The following is a 23,762-nucleotide window of genomic DNA, read 5'->3' as shown; positions in this document are numbered from 1 at the left end:
ATGACAATTGTCGACATAACAATCGAGTTTAAATGATGCCTAAAATAAGACTGATATTCAGCTGTTCCTCTTTACTAACAGTCATCTAATTGTTTTAAGCAATCACACTGTGCAAATAGTTATGTGACCAGAACTCCGTTATAACGATTATCCTAGTAAATTATAATTTCACCGGCCAGGAGTAGGTTATCTGCCAAGTTTGAAAATCATAGGCAAAGGGGATTTCAAGATACATGTATTGAGAGAAAACCTTTTGTTTTTATAATAATGTTTACACTGACCTTGGCCTTTATCCTAGTGGTCTTACAATCAATAGGCAACATTTGCTGCCACATTTAGCAAGTATTGTGTCCGCCAAGTTTGAGGATCATAGATAAAGGCTTTCTCAAGACATTGAGCGGAACAGTTCTTTTGTACTAATAGTCACTTTGACCTTGACCTTTAAACAATGACATTATAAACCACAAAGATCATTTAATGCACATGTGCAAAAGTCTATAAAGTTTGAGGACCAGGGATCAAAACGTTGGCCTTAAGTTACTGAGCACAAAATAAAATACCTTCGCCATCACATAATGCATCCCTTCGGGCTTAAATACTTTCATTTTTAAACATTTGGTTTTATATTGCGTTATTGGCGTTTATTTTTGGTAAATGTCAAGTGTAATTTAACATCATTGGCGTTTATTTTTGGTAAATGTTAAGGATAATTTAGAACCCAACACCATTTTTAAACTTTATTAACATTCACTTTTGCGCATAGATACACTACAGAACAAAAACAATTCATAATGTACACCACACAAACTCTGATCCAATCTTCTAACGCAGCCTTAGTATGTCTGGCAATATATGGGATAAAGCAAACTGAAAACTTACACACGTTTTTAAGAAGATAGGAAAATATAACAAAATCGAATTATGCTAAAATATCATTCACTTCCTTTAAAATACTATGCCTGTTTTATGTTACAGAAATACTGATGAATATTTATTTTAATCATTTGAGCAAATGTCATTTATGATGAAACAAAGGTGTTCATAACTAAATTCTCTCTTGTTAAATTTTAATTAAAATTTAAATTTGTTTCCAAAATATGTTCTTTTATCTTTTGTCATGAATTGCTCGTATGTAGATTGTAGTCATTTATGTATGTCTTTGTGAACGTTCAATATTGAGTTGAGGCCGTAAAATACATAAACTGATAAAAAAGCATTGTTTAATTTTATTGATTTTTTTTATATTTCATCAATAACATGTTTCATATTCTTAAGAACATTCGTAAATGCACTCTTAGTATTATGAAAGATATTGACAAAAATATCGAAGGGGCGCTAGCTGTTGCAGTAAGTATTCATTACCACTTCATGTAACAGCATCTTTCTCTATACTTAAACTAATCGCATCGCAACGGCTAATAAGGTAACGATGACAATCAATTAAAACGAACATACGTGGATGCAAGTATGAACAGAAATGGTTATTTCGTTCGTGTCAAACATTGCTCATTATTTATAAGTCGTTATAAAAAGAATTTAACAGTTCTTCATTCACATACATTACGTTGCAATCTATGTAGGCGATATACCAGCATGAAATGACAACAAAATACAGGCAATCAAACAATAAAATTTCTAATCACAGCAATTTTTTTAAAATATCACAGTCATGAGTTCTGCATACAAGTTTATAGCGGTTGTTTTTCAAACACTGGCTTACTCGGCATGTGAAAGTATCCCGTAGTGTGTAAATCAAGATGGCTGTCATTAACACTGCTCTTCCTGAAATCATAACAGTACAGAAGCGTCTTTCACATCGCTTTGCTAATGACACGGGTTATGTATTAACTTATTTGATATAAAGCGATGACAAGTTTTTACGCCCATCATGAAAGTCGTAAAGAGTTTACATGTTACTTCAATTAATCCAACTTTACAGAGCACACGTTTGAGTATATTTGATATTATTTCCACTGTGCATATATAATCTTGTATTTAACTGAAAAATGTTATCAAATAATGATTTTATAATAAAATTATCTTACAATGCATCGCTTATTGGCAGTGTGCCAGACATAAAATTTGTAAAGTTTTTTGGATGTCAAGTTTAATACTAGTATTTCAAGCATCTTAGTACACAGTTTAATATAATACCTTTTTATCTTACATGGTAATATTTCCATGTCTTGTATTACGAAATTAATGTTTATCAATTTGGGTTTCAATAAAAATATCATACTTTTTATTGAAGTGTTTACATGCTAGTATAACGCCAACAGTAGCCAAGGTGAGGAGTGCTATTGACACAGACACGCCGATTCCTATCTGGAGAGCATCGCTTACACCATCTGTAAAATATACGATTTCAAAATTATTTTGAATGTATTCAAAAAATGTTATAATAGGTACATCTGTAGCATGTGTGAAATTGTTCTATTATGATAAAATTTTAGTTTAAGATAATTAGAGGTGTGTAGTTGCAGCTGCAGCTACGTTATTTAGGTAACATGTGGCAGTTCACTGCTTTGGGTTCAAAACCTCACTTAAAATGTAGTAAACTTCATGAGTGCTGTCCGCCCATGCCTGTAATAATCCTAGAGGTGCTCCTTTGACCCTTTTCCACACCCTAAAGTTAGATAGTCACCTTATGACCTAATTTGTCTTGGTGTGACTCCAAACACAGGAACAGAGGGAAAGTAAAATGTGGTGACACTATATCTAAAAAAAAACTGCCTTATCAGTTTAAACCTTAACTAACTTCTGTCATTTAGCAAAATAATCAAAATCAGGTTTATTCATTTTCAAGCATGATGCATGTTCCAAGAAGTGTTAGAAGAGATTTATCAACAAATAATTTACCTTTGTTTGCCGACGACGAACCAGCAGGAGACTTGTCCATAACTGAACACAAACATAAAATTACAGTTACATTAACTTAGCAGAAATTTAATAAAATGAAATATATTGTTCATGTATAATGTATTACACGTTTTCCTAGGGACTCTTCATATTTATTTTCCATTTTTCACAAAAATGGCTATACGACCAAATAAACGCACGCAAACTGTAGATTAATGAAAAAAAGAGTATGTACTTTATCAAGGCTGGCCAGTTCAGTGCTTCAATAAATTTTCGTGACAAAATAAAACTTTCTCAATGCGTTATTATACTATTAAATGTTCTTTTTTCAAACTGGCCTGAAGAGATATAAGACAAGAACAAATATCCAGATCGAAAAGCCACATTCAAAGAATGGATATAGATATGTAACTTTGTACACACTGGCTGAGCATGTACCCATTAACACAAACGAATGCAATGACAATGACATAGAATTAACAAATCAGAAAAAAAATGTATTGTCTTGGTAATTTTTAATCCTTCAAATCAGACACAGACGTACATGGAGAAGGAGCACAGTAGGGCACCGCCTTGGAACGGTCAGTGGCAAAGACACCACTGGGGAATTTAAACTAGTTGAATGGCACCAAACGAAGGTCTTTTATAAAACATTTATGGTTAAAATATATTCAAAAGCAACCAAGAGAAAATTAATCTGTTTGGCATATACCAAATTAACAAAACAGAATTTGAACATCACATTAAGGCACACGAACGCTGTATTTGTTAATATGCGATGAAGATATCTAGCTGTAGAACACATTTGCAGACAAATACCGAAAACTAAACACAAAAGAACTGGCAAGGTAAATTTGTTCTAAAATGTCACAAGCTGCTGATATACCAAATCAATCAATTTTGAAAACGTCAATCACTAAGAATACATAGAGTACATTGACATTTAGAAAAAAGAAACATTATAAACGAAGAAAGATGTATAGTCCTTTTCATCCTACAATCCGTTTTAGCATCGAATGTGTTGCATACATCATTTATGTCGGAAACAAAAGTATCAGCAAGAATATCGTCTAATACACTATATTATATATTGTCAACAGAGTGTAATTTTCTATTTCTGAAACTTATAATTTGTTATCCTGACGTGTGGATATAACCAAAGATATCAATATGTTGTGTCGAAAGATATAGAAAGAATGGTAATAAAATATTTATTTATAAAAAAATGAATATCAAATATTCATAACCATATTATCTTTTCTTAACTTTAGCTCAAAGTAAAATTATTTAAATCATTTTCAACTATATGTCATAAAATCATTTTAAGTGAGAGAAAGACTAATTTACCTGAGCATTCTGAAACATGAATGGAGCCGATTCCTGCTGTGGTTTTACCGAAAGGGCATTGTTTGCAAGTTGACTGCCCTTTCGCATCTTGATATTGACCTCTTGGACACATGGTAACAGTTCGTCCGTCTGAATAGGACCCGACAGGGCATACAGCTGAAAATAAGAGTCGACGTTTACAAAAAATATTTGACCATTCATTAGAAAGATGTTTCAGTACGTTTTTCTTTCATCATCGTGTTCAACTATCACAACAGAAGTTTTTAAGTGTTGTGCGGCAGCTGTGAACAGTCACCCCGTACTTGGCCTCCGTGTTGTTAATATTTTCGATCATGTATTAAATACACTATTCATTTATTATAGATTTTTGCTTCAGCCGATACTTGAGAGTGTGAGAGCTGTTCCACTTTCAATTACACTCTTACAAACAGACTAAATCAAACCGTGATTTCTGTTATTTCGTTTGGTTGCATTCTAAATATCTAAAGGATCGTCCTGTGGTATTGTTTTTTTCTTTTGTTTATATTTTTTTGTGATAGAATTACAACTCCACTCACCACAAAATACTTCAATACGCACTGTGCCGCTAGGGCATCTGGTATCTGGCCTATATGTTGGCGGTAAGCCAGATGCGAGCGAATGTTTGGTCCCGTCTATTGTAACTTGGAAGAAATCAACTGAATGATTCATTAATGTCTGCGCCGACTTCTCCAGTTCAAGAGTCTTTCGTACAAAATCAGCAAGCTCTTTTGACGGCGCTAATCATTGAGAGAAAAATCATATTATATGACCATATACAATATGTTAAAAAGCGGGTATTTTTATAACAGACTTGGTTGTTTATCATTTACATTTAGAGACCAAAGCAAATAACTTTGATGAATAAACTAAAGCCAAAGAGCTATTATAAGAGATTGAAAGGAAAATTACTAAGTCATTTTCAAAGCTAGGTCAATGATTGGGCCCAAACACACTTAAAATGTTACAAGCCGCTATAAGGCTTCTTCCGTCTGACTCTATATTACAATACTTGAAAATCAGATGTAAATGTAATTCAAACAAATACATTTTTATTAGCATGTCACCATTCTTATAATGTCTAAGGCGACACAGCTTTTTACTAAAGATGCACAAATTGTTAAGTATTACTAAATCAACATGCCTAGATTTTGCAACTTTGATATGTTATGTTAAAACTTAAATTTTATCAAAGTCAAAATCAAGAACGTAAGACCGGTAGTTCATTTTCATTAATTTATGCATTTGAAACTAAACAAAATTTAAATATTGAATGATCTTTTTTTTCTGTATAATATGTGTTGTGTCCATCTTATGACATATAACTATAAAAAAAATATTAAATGGATTTCTCAAAATCATACACAACGGCCATTGCTTTTAATTTCTATTATGAGCAGTGGTAGAAGGAAATATCATTAAAAACAATTTACTAGCTACAGTGCATATGATCAAACGACCTATGCTATTAGGGTATTTGACCAGTAACGATAATGGCAGGAAAAGAATTCTTCATAGCGCTTTCGGCCTTCTTCGTTTACTTTTTGAACTATATTTACGTCCGAGGGATGCCGACTGATCTAACATGAGTTCATTTTTATACTGAAATTGCCAAGTTTCATTACGGGTCCACTGACTATGAAAACATATGATATTTAGTGTTATACAATTAAAATTATCAACAAGATTAATTAAATTCATATCCGTTACCTGATTTATTTTGAAGCAAACCAGCAACATTGAAAGTATCTTTCTTGCTGTTTATGGGCGCATGAAGTCCAATAGTCACGGTCATTGAACTTCCGGTGGCCCTCTTTTTCTTTGACTTTGTACATACAGGTTCATTTATTTTTGTTTCACATGAGCCAGCCTTGCTGCAGTCGAGGGCAGACAACTTAGTTTCTATAGAGTCCTTAATCGTTTTCTTGTTGTTGGCCGTGCATGGAATAGAATCGTAATTGCCTTCAAAGTTCACACCTATCTCAACTGGTGGCTCGAGTTCTGAAACAAAAAGAGTTGAACCACTTTGAATAATCGGCAACAAATAATTTCGCTCCTATTTCAACTTGTTGCTTGAGTTCTGAACCACAAAGCGTTGAACCACTTTAAATAATCGGCAACACATTATTTTACACCTATCGCAATTGGCGGGTCGAGTTCTGGAACAAAATAGTTGAATCGCAATCGCAACTGGTTGCTCGAATTCTAAAACAAAAACGATTGAATCGCTTTTAAACAAACGGCAACAAATTATTCCACACCTATGTCAGCTGGCGGCTCGAGTTCTGAAACAAAAAGGGTTAAATCAGATTGAACAAACGCCAACAAATTATTACGTTTTGGATACGTTTGTTTAAAAATTACTAGGAAGAGAAATCTTTTAACAAACCCATTTTCAGCTGGTTCTTTGTGTACTTTACGTATAATGACGAAAGCCTCCCAGAATAAGATCGAAATAAAGGTTCTTACATCGTGTCTAATATTTGAATGGGAATGAAAAATTACTGTTATGTTAGAAGGTATAAAATCAATACATACGTACATATCAAGATTCTGCCTATGACATACATACATACCAGAGCAAGACGGTAGTCTTCCAGTAGGGTTTTTCTCATTCTGATGATTCCATTTATACCCGGTAGCCACACCACATTCATAATATGGCAATGGGGGATGTGTAAAATACAGGCCTGTTCTGCAGGTTATAGAACAATGCCGCAGTTCCGATGTTTCATTGCATGTGATGATTAAGCCATAGGTTCTTCTTAAGTTCGTGCACTCTGTAAATGACCAGTCGAATAATTAATTACTTGGTAATTATAAGTGCCAAAGTATACAATAATGAATTAATGGCTTCGAATAATGTGGAAATTATATAAGATGAATAAAATACTGTTGCATGTGATACAATATGTAGCTAAAAATCTGTTTTTGATCTTATTTATAAAATAATCTATTTAACTTTTCATTGGGCATACATCAAAATTCTACAATATATGAAACCATTGTTTTAATTCTGCATTTTAGGTACATGTATATCAGCTACAGTTCTTGAATGATATGGACTAATGCTAAAACTGACCGGGACACTTTTCTTCTTTACAAGAGATTGTCTCGCTGCTATTTCCCACACACTGATTACCCTCAGTGTCTGGTGGCGGACTATCACATCTTCTTGTTCTGATTGCAATTCCACCACCACATGACATTGAACAACTTGTCCCGTTTGTCCAAGCAGACCATTCACCATCGACTTTTACAAAAGAAGTTGAGCGTTTAAATAGTCAACGGTATACGAGTCATAACAAGAACTCATGTTAATTGTTTCATTAGACTGCTAGATTTTTATTTCTGTACATTTAGCTGCATTTTTAGACAATTTGCATAAATCTATGTAAAAAAATAATCTCGAAAAGAGTATTCGAATTCAACATATTGGATGCAAAAATTTATAGATTTTTTTGAGAGTATTCGAATTCAACATATTGGATGCAAAAATTTATAAATTTAAATCTATAACGGCAATGATGACCGGTAAGAGTATGCAGTTTCCTTTGATATGTACCATCCATGTAGAATGAACAATAGTACCTGCTTTTATTTCACACAATCTGCCACTATATCCATATGGACACTGGCATGTGTAGTTTCCTGTTCCATTGGCACATGCAGCTCCGTTCTTACAGTTATTATTCTTACAATAATCTGGTGGGATTTGACACTGTCTTCCAGTAAATCCTCCAGAACACAAACACTCATAACTGCCAAGCTTATTGATGCATTTATGAGTACCACATGGAGAGCTGGTGCATTCATTTACAGCTGAAATGTTGATGAAACAATATTCGTCTTCTTTCTTTAAGTATAGCAGCTTCATCAATAGAGACTGATCTTTTAACGGTAATGTATAATACGGTTATTATTGCTCTTGAAACACTTCAATTGCTTTCTCATTTCCTTACCCAACATTTATTATTTCGTTCATATAAGAAACAATTTATGTTGAATCCAACTATATAATTGTAACGGGTATTTCATGTTGACAGATGGTCTGGCTTTTCAACTTACTCATCCTTAGACCATTTAAAAAGAACGAGTTTCTTTATGACATAAATCAAATTAAGCCTGCGGTAAGACATGATTTACAATCAAGGCGAAAGTAAACACTTTTTCCGGTTTAGTCTTGGTAAACCGAGGACTGATATGAATCAAAGCAAGAATAAAATGCTGCAATATTATTAAAGGACAAATTGACATTACAAGATTTCAATAATAACTAAATGCTTTACCATCGCAGACTGATGGGATGACAATGTTGACACTATCTGCCTCGGCAAGGTCATCCATGGAAATTATGGTCCCAGCAATAGAAGGCGAACAAGTAGTTGACCAGGTGGAAACGTCTGAAGGGGAAACCTTCCTTGGCAAAACACTGAACGCAGATATCTTTATATCTACAAAGGTATAGAATTAGTTTTGAAATATTGCTAAACATTCTGATTTTATCAAATTAATATAGATCTACATATACACATGTACATACATTATTTTCAGCTGTTAAAATATAAAATTGCACAAAGTTATGCTGGGAAAAACGTAATGAGAATTTATAAACATCTTTTATGTAAAAAAGTATGTTTTTAATATTTTCACTGCAGTATACTTTGACACTGTATGATTACCAAGTGGAACCGTGTGTTTATCATCCTACAACCTACAGTTAACACCTCTGTAGGCTGTTTGTTTATTAATCATACAATAACATGGTGGTAACATTTCTGTAAGCTACTGGATAAGCTACTGTAAGCTACTAAACACTATTATGATGTTCAGTTGTCTTTCAAACAAAGAACAATACCTCCATATAATCCAATCAAATCGTCTGGCTCTAAAATATGAGATTTCGAAACCACGAAAGATGCATTCTTAAAAAGGGCTTTCCCGTTGATGTACAATATGACTTCGTTTGATGGCTTATCAATGCTAAAAGCAATATTTGTCCAAGCGGCTGACTGTACCTTTTGTCTAGTGTTGACATCTTCCCTGCAACAATAGAAAATAATATACCTACGTTTTACTAAAGAATAATTGTCGTGTAATATCTTTCTGACTGACTTTCCTATAAGGACGTCTGCATCACCTTCCAAAAGTAAAAGCTCTTGTTTTCAGATGATACAATGTGCATGTAAATTTGTTAATCTATTTTGGGTTTCCTGTATGCCATCATGTTTTTTATCCATTAGTGAGAGTGAATATATTTTATTATTACAGTATCACCATAGGAATTACTTTGATTACCTTTGAACAAATTTGCAATGCTTCAAGTGTGAAATATAAATGCAACTCTTGAACAGAATCTATAAGAAAATCCTTTGGAAGCATAGAATGCAACCAACTTCCAGATCTCAAAGGACAAGACAATTTAGCAACACTGAGTCATCACACGGAACTTAGTCCTAAACTAAATGTCTTTATATACATAAACTTCATTTGACAGAATATATTCCAAACCTCGTATTGAACTTGATTTGTTCTTTATGGATTACGTCGCATGCACATCCTATAAACAACTTTGTTAAGTTCATACTCAATGTAGTATTTAACATTTTTTCAGACTTTCCCCACTGTATACTAAAGCATGAACTATAACACATTTTCCTGGATCGTTCCAAACGGTTGTTCTGAGGATACAAAAGTGATAAAAAGATACATGGTACTTGCCCCGATTGTTTGATTCTAATCGTTGGAGTAAAAGTTAACGAAAGTTTCGAGTTAGTCGCAGAATTTTCTATTTCAACTGCAGCATCTGTCTTTGTATCGCTGATATAAATCCACATGAACAGAGAGATCGCATCATGTGTCACCTTGTTCTCCATTTTTGCTTTGATTTTATTCAGCTGAACATCGTATTCTGTAAGAATAATTTAATACCTTGTAACTATCTAACAATAAACAATACTAGAATAACTTATTTGTTTGATTATGAACACGGGTTTAATGTAGTGGCATGACGATGGGGAAAGGAATGGAGTTCAGAATCGTCACCATAAGTTACTTTTTGATCCACATTTTCAGTAACATGTTTTTTTTCTCCTTGATTTATCTAGATATCAGATCGTACCGTAGACAGCAAGGACTCAGAAAGTCGAAATTGAACCGTTTAAGTTTGAAATATCTTTATGATGTTTTAGTTAATTATTAAAAAAATCTATTTTGGTGATTGTATATTTTTCATTTATTTGTTGATGGATTAAATTGTTAATTTTTTTTTCAAAAATATAATTTTGAGCATAAAAGCAACATCTCAATCCATGTAAAATTTCAAAAAATCTAAATCCCGTTTATCTCCTGAGTTTAGTAAAATACAATTTTTGTATTCAAATTGTTATTCTTAAAGGTAATTTGTAAAGACTGAAAAGATCTTATTAAACCCATTGAAGGCCAGAAAAATGATATATAGTTTATATCTGAATTTTACAAGATAAGGCGGCAAATCGTGAAAAGCCCTCTTACGGATTAGATGGACTAAAACAGTAATTTTAAACTGCAAAATACCTACCTTTACACTGTGATTTTGACGTGGCTCCATCACTAGGACTTCTGGTATTGCTATTGCATCTGATGCAGCTTTTAGATTTTTCGCTCGGTTGGTAGGAATTGCTAGGACATTTTGTGCAAGGTGCAAGCATATTTGGCGAAAATTCACCTTTTGCACAATACTCTGAAAGAAAGAAATTGAAAAAATACAAATTTGGACATAGATATATCTTTTTATATTTAATCTGTCCTTTATTCCACTGAATAAAATTATTCTATAATTATGGTTTATACAGATATCATTAAAGTATATACGTCATATTACTTATAAGCCAGTCTAGTAAGGTACAAAATATGTACTAGATATAAAAAAATATAAATGTCTGTGTACAACAAGGGGTCTTTTTGAAGAAAAGAAAAGAATCTCAAAAAGAGTGATGGTATATATTTCATACTCAGGAAATTATCATTGTTAAGATTTGTAGGAAGTTTCGTGCAATTGTGACATGTAGTGAATAAGACAGGTTCGTATGAATTGCATGAATACTTCAATAGAATCTCTTAAAGTAGTTCTGCATGTTTTGATAAAAGGAAATTCTACAATGTAGATTTTTTACTTAACCCTGATTTTTCAAAATCTCAGACTTTAATGAAACTTCTCACAGTCGTAATAAGCATATGGCCTATAATGTGGTGAATAATTTATAGGTCGTGTGCTTCATTTTTTTGCTAGAATGATTTGAACAATTAGGACCTTACGCAAATTTTCATAATGGGAGTCTTTAGGAAAATCACAATTTTAATAACATTTTCAAGAATACAATTTTTTTTTCTACAATGTAGATTGTAATGAAACTTCTCACATTCGTAAATAAGCATATGGCTTATAATATGGTAAAATAAATTTATAGGTCCGTGTGCTTGTTTTTGAGATATTTGCCCGTGAATAAAGTGATTAACACATTTCAAGCCATGATTCTGAACTATTTAACGTACTAAATGTTTTAATATCATATTTTTTAAGAAAGATAGTAACATTGTCATTGTTATAAATTTACTCACGGGTTGCAATTACTTCATAAAATGTATTTTCATTTCCGTAACCCGAATTCAGGATTTATTGTACGTTATCCGGATAAATGAAGTTACGCTATCACTTCCGTTTTATCAAACATGCAGAACTACCTTAAACGCATTGACCTCCAGATTTGGCTAAAATAAACTTTCTTTCAGATTGAAGTTTGGTCATATTATGAACATTAGAATATGATCTATTGTTTCTAAAGTATTTTAAAAATTGCAAATCAAGAAAAAGATGACCACGTTGGGAATCGAATCCCGGACCGCCGTGGCAGTAAAGACACTTTCCCATTGTCGTAACCGATAGCGCTAAAGCATAATTAATGAATTATGACTTCAAAACATAGATAATTATAATAGACACAGTTTACCCGGAGAGAGCGTTACAAACGCTTTCCGATTTTCATCGTAAAAAGTAGTAGAAACAACACATTCTCATGTGTTTCCGTAACATATAGTTTGTTAGTTATTATGTTTTAAAGCCTTCTTAAGAAATATAACTTTTATATCCAGATATCTAAAAAATATATTATTTTTTGTTTTTGTTTCTGTATCGATAAATATACTGAATAAAACGGAGTAAAAAGAAAAAATACCAAACGTACCTAAACATTGTGTTATGTTTTCAGCACCACCTTCAGTTGTATTTGTATTCGGTGGACAAGGCTCACATTTTAATGAGTTTGTAGAGTTTTGGTATGTTCCTATAGGACATTCTACACATCTTCCCGCCTTTGTAGCATAACTGCCTTTTGGACATCCAACTGAAACATACCACTTATTATTACATGTATCGAAATATTATAGTGAAATATATCTGGTATTTTCATAGTGAAAATTAAGAAATGTATTTTTCACTGCTAAGAAACTATAAAATAGGTGAATTTAAACAAAACATGAAATAAAAAGAAAATGTGTTTGTTTTACATATAAGATAAAAATATCTTTCACTCGTGATCTTACATATTCATTGATGGCTATGCCACTCGTGAAATTATTGCCTCTGGTGTTCATTCATGAAAGATATTTCAATCTTACACTAATACAAACAAGTATCCTTTATATATTTGCACATTTGATTAACCTTTAGCCTGCTGGAGGTAAAAGATTCTGTCTTAGCGACCAGTGCGGACTAAGATCAGCCTGGTCTGCACAGTCCGCTATTCAATCTACAAATTTTCAGTGAACAACCCTTAATAAGTGGAACTGCCCAAATTGAATGATGACCAGTCCATTTTAGAAATTTAGCAGGTTAAGTGTTAATGAGACACAAATGGAAAACAAATCATCAGTGTGATTTTAAAATCTACACCCTTAATGTTGCAATACTAGTTTTACATGAACATTTAATGATATTATGCAGGTGAGCATGTAACCGGAGAAAAGTAAGTGTAAGATGGGAGATTTACCACATGACGCCGATTCTTTTCTCGGAATAGTCCCAGAAGGACATAACATGGACGGATTTCCAGGTCCGTACGAATCGCTCTCTACCCGCAAGTCACTAACGTGAAGGTCAAAATGTCCGGCATTCACTTCTTTCTGTATTACATCGGACATTTTATAGAGACGATCTTCGTTTTCCGCAAATATATCGTCTGGAGCTTTTCCAGCCACTGACTTATATGGTAGAATAAATTCAAATCGCAGGGTGTATGCGAGCTTTGAAACCGACCGCCTGTAAACGTTGGAATTCAAATCACGTTTGCGGCGAGACGTGATAGGTCCGCAAGTTACGTCAACAAATTTAGCTTGGCACTCTGGCACTCCGACACATTCTTCTGGAAATTTGGAGCTGTTTAGAGCTTGAACAAAATTTTCTTTAATTTGGTTCATATTCTGAGTTGAACTGTTACATTTTCCTGTGTAGTAGTAAAATTCATTCGGCAGGTGCATGTTGTTTACGTCTATCTTCGCTAAAATAAATAAAGCATTCTCTCACTTTATTTGTTTCAAATGTGTAACAATAGGGTATTGCGTTTCACCTCTATGTTGTCAGTTATTATACTATAAGGCATTCTTTTACTTGTCCATATCACCTTAAAATATAATATTATTAAATTATTTCCTCACACTGTATAAGGTGTGTTGGTTCTATGACAGGTGTTTTGTGTAGTAAAATAGACAAAAAAAACAGTATACATGGATGCATACTACACACGTGTTAATTATAGTATATACAGTATACGTACTATCACAGTCTGGAACTTTACCAGACGGCCTCCATTTACCGGTAGAACGCCCACACACGTACAAGCCATCACCAATATTGGGTATGTCATATCCATTGTTACATTGCATCTGGCACATTTGACCATGTGTCCACTGGCTGCAAGCCAGTGCGCCGTTAATCGGTTCATTCAGCGCATCTCTAGAGCAGTTCGTTTCTGGAGAAACATATTTGTAGATATATATGCTTTTAATACTTAGATCTGTTACTAGGATATGATGGGTTATCACTGAAGAATAAAATGAGAACCTCAAGCTGAAATACAATTAGAAACGAAAGTGCATTCGTTTATTTTGATTAAAAGCACTAACAAATTTCATGTTTAGATTATACAAATGTTGTTAGTCAATTGTTTTATCAATTTGTAGACTCTAAGAAAGAACTGGTTTATGCTAACAACTAATGTGATATGAATTACAGTTTCAGAACAAATTTGGTCATATTTTGAACTCTGATGTAATTTGAATTATTGCTACTCTGTTTTATACCATTACCTTGAAGTAAGGACATTTGTCAGTATTAGTGTAAACCTATGAAATATATTTAATTTACGAGAGTCATTCCATAATATCTGAAAGTTAGGTGCGTATCGGCGTATCATACACCGGTTTTAAATCCCTACTGTTGTTTCTGTAACTTAACATTCCAAGGTTGTGTCTCACTTAGCCCTCAAAAATTAGGTTTATCCTTGCAGTAACAGTTGTTTGTTAAAAAACAGCCAGTTTTACCAGTGATAGTACACATTTATACTGGATTTATCTACCACTGATTAAACGTGTAGGTTTAATCAGTCAACTAAGTGTTTGTTTAATATGTGAACATGTCTTTAGGAAAGCCATGAAAATATCCTGAAATGTAACACAGTTATTAATTTTTATTTCAAAATATTCAGTTGCAAAACAACATCAAATAATTTAATAAACTTTTATGCCATATTTCTTCTGCGGACACATTTTCTTTGTCAATGGCGGATGTCTTTAATTAGCAACAAATTAGAACAATTTCACCTTGCAATGTTAGAATAAAGAAGGTATAAGATATTTGTTGGAATAAGTAGGTCGTGTAGCAATGCTAAAATGAGCGCAAAGAATTTGAGGATTTTTGTTTGATTTATGGTGAGATGGATTGAAGCTATCTGACGAATATAAACATATAATATTCCAGGCAAATCTGTTTTGCAAAACATTACTTATCTTGAGGTCCAATTTACAAGAGGTAAACAACGTCCAGAGACCTGTTGTTAATGTTCGTATGCTGATGAATGGAGTACTCCGCAAGTCTCATATGAGACAACCTGCAAAGTGATATACAGTTGTATTTGGTCTGGGGTTTGCTTTATCTTAAATACAGTTGCATTATCTGTTGAATGTCTCTCGTATTTGTAAACGATACCTTTACAAAATGGCGCTAGTCCTCCGACCTCCCAATTCCAATCTAATTTTGGTGGATAACTTGTCTTGTCAGATAAGCATTGTATTCTGTCTACTCCACCCATTGGATACCCTGATTTACATGCCAATGAACATTCGGCACCAAGTCTATATGAGTTTTGACAATCATATTTCAGATGGTCCCCACCAGTCACATGCAGATTGGGCGGAGAGCAGCTAATTGCTTAAAAAAGAATGTTGACAGTTTAAGAACAATGTCAAAAGTACTAGTAGTAAAATAATCGTTAAAGGTACTGTCCGACTTATGCATCATGCTTTAGGCCTTTAAACTTGCAAACTAAACCATTCAGTCAAATAAAAACCTATTTATTTTGAACACTAGCTTGTTTTAACAAATTGAATAGTAAATATTTATAAAATTGTTATACGAACCCTATCAGATAGTCATGACAAAGCTAGCTTTGTAATCTAATGATACACAGTTAAATATTCATTTTGAAATGTTACCCATGCTAGTATTAACTTTGCAATATCACATGAATTATATTAGAAAACCTTACTATTAGCTCACTATAATGTCTTTGCTTACTTAAAACCTGAACGTTAAACACACAACTGTCACCCCTGTTGTGTTCTTTATCTTCAATTGTGTATTTAATGGTATGAGAACCAGCTTCAAATCTCTGCCCAGGTTTATGACCGTGTATTTCAGTAATCGTCACTGTCTCTTTTGAATTATCTTCGCCATTTGGTTCTTCCCAGGACACTTTGGCCGTATTGTTTGTCGAATCGATATATACTTGCATGTCATTTGGACATTCTCCCGACAAAAATCGTGGTGGAAGTACATCTATAAGTCATGAAAATAGTATAAGTTCTTATTCTTTCAGCTGGGATGGGTTATTCTATATATGTCTCTAAGCTACTTCTCTATGGCAATTAAGCGTATCGAATACATGCTATACAGTTTGATCATAAGTTAACTATCTGTACCAAAATCAAAGTCTTTTTATACTGACAGTAATGTCTATGTTTCAAAAAAGTCGTGACAATTTCCAGGATTGTCAAACTATGTCAATATCTGAAAATGTTGTTGCCATACAATGAGCAAGAACTTGTCTTATTACAAGTGCAGTATGTTGAAATAGTGCGCTCAACGCTAATTTGAAAATATGAGGAATTTTTACCTTTACAAACCGGTGAAGTACCCCATTTTCCATTTGTATCACATCCCATTATATGCATACCATGCACTTGAAAACCATCATTACACACTGCCTCACACAAATTATCGTACACCATTTTATTGTTGAGACATTGAACCTCGCCGTGTGGTATAGAAGGTGCTTTGGCACAGGCCTTTGCTGTATTAGTAAATAAACGTCCACAAAAAATCCTTACCAGATACAAATATGTTAGAATACACCTAAAAACTAAAAGTACCATCCATGCTGTATCACAGAAAAGTGGTCTCGGTTTTTCCCTACGGCCAATGATAAAAATGTTACAAAATAAGCTATTTATAGTAACATAAAAAGGGAAAAATTCAAAATGAAAATATTGTAAATGAAAAAAAGGGATCTGCCAAATAAAAACAAGAGCACCGCAATGTAGAGCAATATACAAATGAACATAGTCATATGACATCTGACCCCTAAGTGTGACCTTGACCTTGAAGCGAGCCATCCAAAACATGCATTTTGCACGTCGTCTTGATGTGGTGAACATTTTTGCAAAGTTTCTTTCAAATCCTTCAAGCATTTCAATAGTTATTGCGCAGACACGAAACAAAGTCATATGACATTTGACCCCTAAATGTGACCTTGACCTTGAAGCGAGCCATCCAGAACATGCGCTCTACACGTCGTCCCGATGTGGTGAACATTTGTGTCAAGGATTTCAATAGTTACAGCGCGGACACGAAATTGCTAACGGACAGACGGACGGACGGACACCGTGGGTATAACATAATACGCCCTTTCGGGCGTATAAAAATCAAATTATTAAAAAGATCCCTTATAAGCTTAGAAAGATGATCAAGTAAAATAATGGCCTACTCCGTTGTTGGATTGAGTCTTCCACATGAAAGGTAATGAAATGTTCAACATTCTTAACGGCCACTTTGCATAGGCTTAAGCAGATTTCTGTTATAGTAAAATTGAATGAACACCATGAACCTGAAAGGCTGTACCAGAAATTTTAACAATGCTAAGTCAAAGTGACATTTTACAGCCGGTTCAAAGATTTTAAATGTACATTAAACAATTTTCATCAACATATACAATATATCCTGTAATAAGTTTCAAGATTTGGATACGAAAAAAAATCGAGCACTAATGCTAATTACTCCCACAGCGACGAATTTATTTAACCCTTCTTGGGTCTCTAAATAAATAATGTCTTTTTTCTAACTATGATTTAAATGGTATCCCCGAAAAAGGGACGAGCTTAAGTTTGTGAGTATTCGTTAACGTTAAGACTGGTGAGTAAAACATTGCCAAACAACAACAAAAACAATCGTAACAATGTTATCTCACCAATCAGTAAAGGATAAACTGCATATATTCAGATAACATTACCGTAATCTTTGATTAGAAAATAACCATTGGTGATTAAAATCAGATCTTATAAATATCCAGCTTTGTAACATATATTTTGATAGGCTGATTTGAATAAAAATGTAGCTCAAGCGAGCAATTCTTAAATTATTATTCCTTCTCTTGAGAAGGAATATCTTAATTCAATAAGTCACACTTGACTAAGCTACTGATTTCGAAAGCTGGTGTAATTACAAGTTTGCCAATTAGACTCCGTGACCTTAGAAATAACCTCTGACGTTAAACTATTCTTTCTCAATTGAGGCGACTCCATGGATTACACAATACTAAACCCGAGGATGATTAATTGATTCTTTTATTTCCTCCTGAACATAACATATGTACATTCACCAGATAGACATATATCAGCAAATTTAAATGTAAACAACCAAATATTATCGTTACCTTCAAATGCATGGTTAATATGTGAAAACAAACCCCATTGTGACCCTCTAATTATGTGCAATGAATTCACACATCGAATCATAATAGATTGACCAGGTCAATGTCTTATTGCCGTATTTACTCTACTGAAAGAGGTAACAGATTTAATTTATTGTTGGATTTAACAATTTATGTTAAATAACTAGTGTAAATACTTACCTGATATTTTTTGGCAGTATAAAACAGACATTGCAACCAAAAGTTTACAAGATGGTCATTTTATATTTATATAGATGTGCCCTAGAAGGAACTTTTGGTATGCTTTAACTTGTATTGTAACCGTTCAACTTTACACGCTATGCAGGTAAATATACACGGTAAGCGCATACTTTTATATACCTTTCGACTAAGCGCGTAAGTTTACACACCCAGCGTCCACATATACACGCTCAGCATGCATATTTACACGCTGAACGTATATTATAGTATGAACCAATTACTTTTCCAAAGCGTTTGTGTATTATACTGTCATTTACTTCTGTTAGAATTTTTATCTGGAAAGCATCCCCGTATTCAAACCAGTTAATGTTGAAACAGACTCGAGCTAATGTTCTCACCTTGGACTTGAAACGACAGATAGGCTGTCGCAGATAGACCGCCACTGTCAGTCCCAACGAAGTAAACCACGTAAGTTCCCTCAGAATATTCACCGCCATTTTTAAAATTTGATGGTGATGTCACAACTCTGGAAAAAGGTAAAATGAATGTTGTATTTATACTTATCTCATATTTGCTGTTATAACCGTACTACGTTTCCAAATTATCTTTAAAATGTGTTTAAGATTACTATCACAATACAAATTTTATTGTGTATTTTCCATGTTTATTTACATTCCATGTTAAGAACAGACAATGTATTTGTCATGAAAATTTAAACAATTCCACAGAACGACGCTTTTATGTTTGGGGGAACATATCATCAACCTGAATAAATGTTTGTAATGTTTTACTCATGCTAATAAACTTCATTTTACAAGTATTTGTTTTGATACTTTCTGCAAATTTACAACTTAGTGTTTTTGACCGGAAAGAGCGCATCGGATTTATAGTAGTATTTCAATGAATTGTATAATAATGTATTTTTATTTTGCTAGATTAGAAATTGAATATTGAAATCAAGAGGTGCTAGATCTATACTGGTCACACACGGATTCATGGCCATTCGCACAACTGCTTGTAGCACAAGTCGCGATCAGGAAAGATGTTTTTCAACTTTGTAAAGAGACAGAAGTGACATGATACCGAGTCTGAGAAATAAGGAGGATATGTTAGTTTTACAACTGTACACTTGATAAATATCGAGATATTTCAACAATATGAACCAAAAGTGTTATGACTGTACCTTCCGAAAATATTTATTTCTAATTTCTCTTGGTGCGCAACCAAGAAAGGCAAATTAAGTAAATAACTCTTTTGTTCATGTGGTTTTTGTTTTATGTTTTTTAGATTATTTTAGATACTTACCTCGAGTCTAACCTTTACCTTTACATATACGACCATCACTAATGTGCTTAATATCTATTATTTCTAAATATAGATAAAACAAAGTATCAAAATATAGCCTGGTATATTTACTTTATGTTTCCGTCTTCAGGATCCGTCATACTCGGAGGCTCCCAAGTAACTTTTGCCGTCGTGTTTCCTTCCCCTGCCATTATTGGTGTTGCGGTGGTCAATGCAGCGGATTTACTTATTGACGGTGGTTTGTTTGGAGGTGGCGGATCATCATGATCTGTTGTGATTAAAAACAAAATGGAAGTTTGATTGGCAAAGTGTCTGGGATTAGAATGAAACTCAGGACAAAAGAAAACCGTCTAATGCTCTACCAGACCTCTATTTACAAAAAATGGCTCTAACATCATGTCTGAGATAAAAGAATGTAAAAGAAAACAATTAAGTTATATTTCAATAATGATAAGTTAATAAAGTATGGTAGTTTACTTAAAATTGCAATATTAATGTTGCAAATGTTACTTACGGCAAACAAAAATGCAAATGAAATCCGCTATAAATCCTATTCCAGCACCAACAGCTGTGCCTTTAGGTCCAAATGCTGATCCGACCTTGGCACCAGCTGCTGTGAAGCCACCAACACGACTGACTTGTTGAGAGTTTGCAATATCATAGGCTGAAGGTGTTGCTGCCTGGCGCTTTATTCTCATTAAGCTTTTCTCTGTAGCCGTTGACAATAATAAAAGTTGCTACGTTAGAAGACATATTAAGCTTAGTCTTCTGCGACTTATAAATAAACCTTTGAAAAAATGAGGGGACCGAGAGAAAGCATTTGCAACAGTAAACACAAACAAAGCAAATCAACTCGGCTGAAAATAATGAAATTTCGGCAATAACAGAATCCATTCTTGTCAGAAAAAAAACAGACGTCATCTTGATTTTTTTTGATTTTTCATTATCTAAATAATCTTAGCGACATGCGACATTATTTGATTGCGAATACAAAGGATAAATCGTTAGGTGTGCTATGCCCTACATTTATTTGTGATCTTCACAAGATGTTAAAATAACGGAAAACGGAAGTGCACATCAGATTGTTTGAATTGGATTTTACAATAATTTTGATTAATGAAACGTTGTCCACTGCCCTGGACGGCAGAGTTAGTAAACGGGGGTTCATTTCAAAATATAGTTGCACTCTGCTGGGTAAATTTTAACCGACCGTGGCATTTATTTGTTTGGAGACGAAATCCTATATTGCAATTTTTGACAGAGTAGACAGTTATGATTTATATCATATTTAAATTTTAGATGACAATATCAACATCAATGTTAGTCCGATCGATTTTTCTTCCTTGAAGGCAATCATTAATCTAAATCAAGGTGTATATTGCATTCACGAGTCATAAAAAATGAAATCGTATTTCTCTTTTTCATAAAAAATTGATAATGAAGTCAATGATTTTTTTTATGAAATTTTTAATATTAATAAAAAAAGTCAATGATTATGTTATTTCATATTGATCTTATTATTTAGCCCCGGATCGTCAAATTGGCCATTACAGTAGTCTACGGACAAATTATAAAGTCCATAACAAATTGACTCATTCACAGTTCACAATGATAATGAGGTCTATATTTTAAATTAAGATCTGCAGTAATTTATGAAAGCAGATGTTTATCAAAGATATTTTTTTCGAAAGGCAATATTTTCTTACAACAGTTTTATAACAAATGCTATATATTATATAGAATATTATTTAAGAGAGCGAAACTTTTTAGACCAGATATTCATAAGAAGAAAGCATAATTTTAATAGTAATAGTTTGACAATAAAATGTAATTTGTTATTGTAACATTTTAAGTAAATAACAAAAAAAAAGATTACCTTCTGGAGAAGAAATGATAAGCATTCCGTCACGACAAGTCACATTGTACCACTCGTCCTCTCCATACCTTAGGACACAGGATGTACTATCAGGTAACGTATACGATCCAATTATATAGACTGTTGTTCCGTCAGTATCTCTGCAGTCTTTCGGATTCATCGTAGGATCTATATCACAGCTTTCAGGATATATTTGCCCAACGAGCTGTGTGTCGAAATATAAAGATATATATGTTTAAGGAGTAATGGGTCTCTGTTCCTGAGTAAGTACATGCCCCGAATTACAGGCCATTCGTGTCCGTAGGTTCGAACCTCGCTCGGGTCGTCATGTAAGGAAGCAGTCCGGCAGGTTTTTCGAAAATCAGTTCTACCCAGGTGCCCGTAAAATAATAAGAAATAAATTGCACATGAATTCGTGGTGGCATAAATCTTGGATATAGTTTAGTACATACCAGATTTATTCCATTGTCACCATCCGCAACAGTCATAAACATACAGATAATGAAACTTTTGATCAAAAACATTTCCGTCATGAACCAAAACTGAAAAAAGAATGCGACATTAATTCATTTTTCAAACTGTTTAGTTACTCGTACAATATGTGGATTGAATAGAAGTTAAACGTTACAGCTAACGAACAGAATTTTTGTTTTTATATTTTTAATTCTTCAAGTAAAAAATGCATCTTCATCCAGTTTCACTGTTCATAAAAATGAGCCTGCATTTCACCAATATCATTTGACGCATATCAGTTATGTTGATTTAATTTTAATACTCACCCTTTCCATTTAGTTCCAAGTATGGATTCAAATATTTAGAACAGCCATAATGAATCAGCTGATTATATTTAAAGATCAAATTTGAAGGCTTGAACGCGTTTGTAATTATAACTTATCAAACACCGTTTAAAATAGAATATCTGGGCTGGTATACTCCCAAAGAGATTGTAACAAGCAAAGTGATTGGTGCATTAAATAAGATAAAAGTTATAAGCTTTAGCCGGTGACACCTACCTCGTACAGGTATAAGTTGATAGAATGATTGGAGACAATCGATGCTGTATACGATATTTTATAGTACCTAATTTCGTATAATATTACTACTGCAATAAAATAATGCAGGAAGCACGATACTTTTGTTTGTTTGTTTTGGGTTAAACGCCGTTTCTCAACAGTATTTCAGTCATGTAACGACGGGCAGTTAACCTAACCGGTGATCCTGAATTCTGTACCAGTACAAACCTGTTCTCCACAAGTAACCGCTAACTTTTCCACATAAATCAGAGGTGGAGGACTAATAATGTCAGACACAATAACGTTTATCAAATAGCCACGGAGAACGATCGCCCAGCCCGAGGATCGAACTCACGACCCCGCGATTCGTAGACCAACGCTCAACCTATTGAGCTAAGCGGGCGGGCAACGATATTTTTAATCGTAAAATAAAATGACAGTAAATGAGGTACAATTAACAGACATAGGTTTGAAATGAGCGATTTTTCGGGGCTTGTACTGTCCTTTTATAGAATAGTAGCTGTACTTCATAAAGACTGCAATAACATTAGTTGTAGTTCATACGTTCATACTTCGAAGTAGTTAATGATTTTAATTATCTTGGTACTATTTTTAATTATACTGGAAAGTTTGTTTTAAATCAAGAACATTTAATTGGTAAAGCGTTAAAGGCAATGAATGTACTTTTGTGTAAATGTAAGGAATTTGATCTTAGTCCTAACACTTTATGCCAGTTATTCGATGCTTTTGTGTTATCTATATTGAACTATTCATGTGAAATCTGGGGTAACTCTAAATCTAAAGAAATTGAAAGAATACATTTAAAGTTATGTAAAAAGTTATTAAAAGTTAGGCCAAATACATGTAATGCTAGTGTCTATGGTGAACTTGGGCGATATCCTTTAT

General features: G+C 33.5%; 1 protein-coding gene across 1 annotated transcript; it reads right to left on the bottom strand.

Moving 5' to 3' along the window:
- Positions 1–724: 724 nt before the first annotated feature.
- LOC123539801 (sushi, von Willebrand factor type A, EGF and pentraxin domain-containing protein 1-like) lies at positions 725–22,042 on the bottom strand. The gene is made up of 23 exons (XM_053525824.1): positions 21,844–22,042; positions 20,482–20,676; positions 20,079–20,235; positions 19,061–19,188; positions 16,650–16,826; positions 16,052–16,312; positions 15,464–15,685; positions 14,034–14,228; positions 13,251–13,757; positions 12,447–12,605; positions 10,784–10,945; positions 9,946–10,135; positions 9,083–9,267; positions 8,514–8,678; positions 7,816–8,046; positions 7,307–7,477; positions 6,801–7,004; positions 5,935–6,225; positions 4,764–4,964; positions 4,207–4,362; positions 2,860–2,901; positions 2,240–2,348; positions 725–1,782 (listed from the first exon to the last, which is right to left on the bottom strand). The coding sequence occupies exons 1-23, from the start codon at positions 22,001–22,003 to the stop codon at positions 1,689–1,691; spliced, it is 4,362 nt and encodes a 1,453-aa protein (XP_053381799.1). The 5' UTR covers positions 22,004–22,042; the 3' UTR covers positions 725–1,688.
- Between the last annotated feature and the right edge of the window lie 1,720 nt (positions 22,043–23,762).

Source organism: Mercenaria mercenaria, chromosome 16, assembly GCF_021730395.1.
Source record: "Mercenaria mercenaria strain notata chromosome 16, MADL_Memer_1, whole genome shotgun sequence".
Taxonomy (NCBI): Eukaryota; Metazoa; Mollusca; class Bivalvia; order Venerida; family Veneridae; genus Mercenaria; species Mercenaria mercenaria.
The sequence above is the reverse complement of the archived record's forward strand: the minus strand, read 5'-3'. Positions and strand labels throughout refer to the sequence as shown.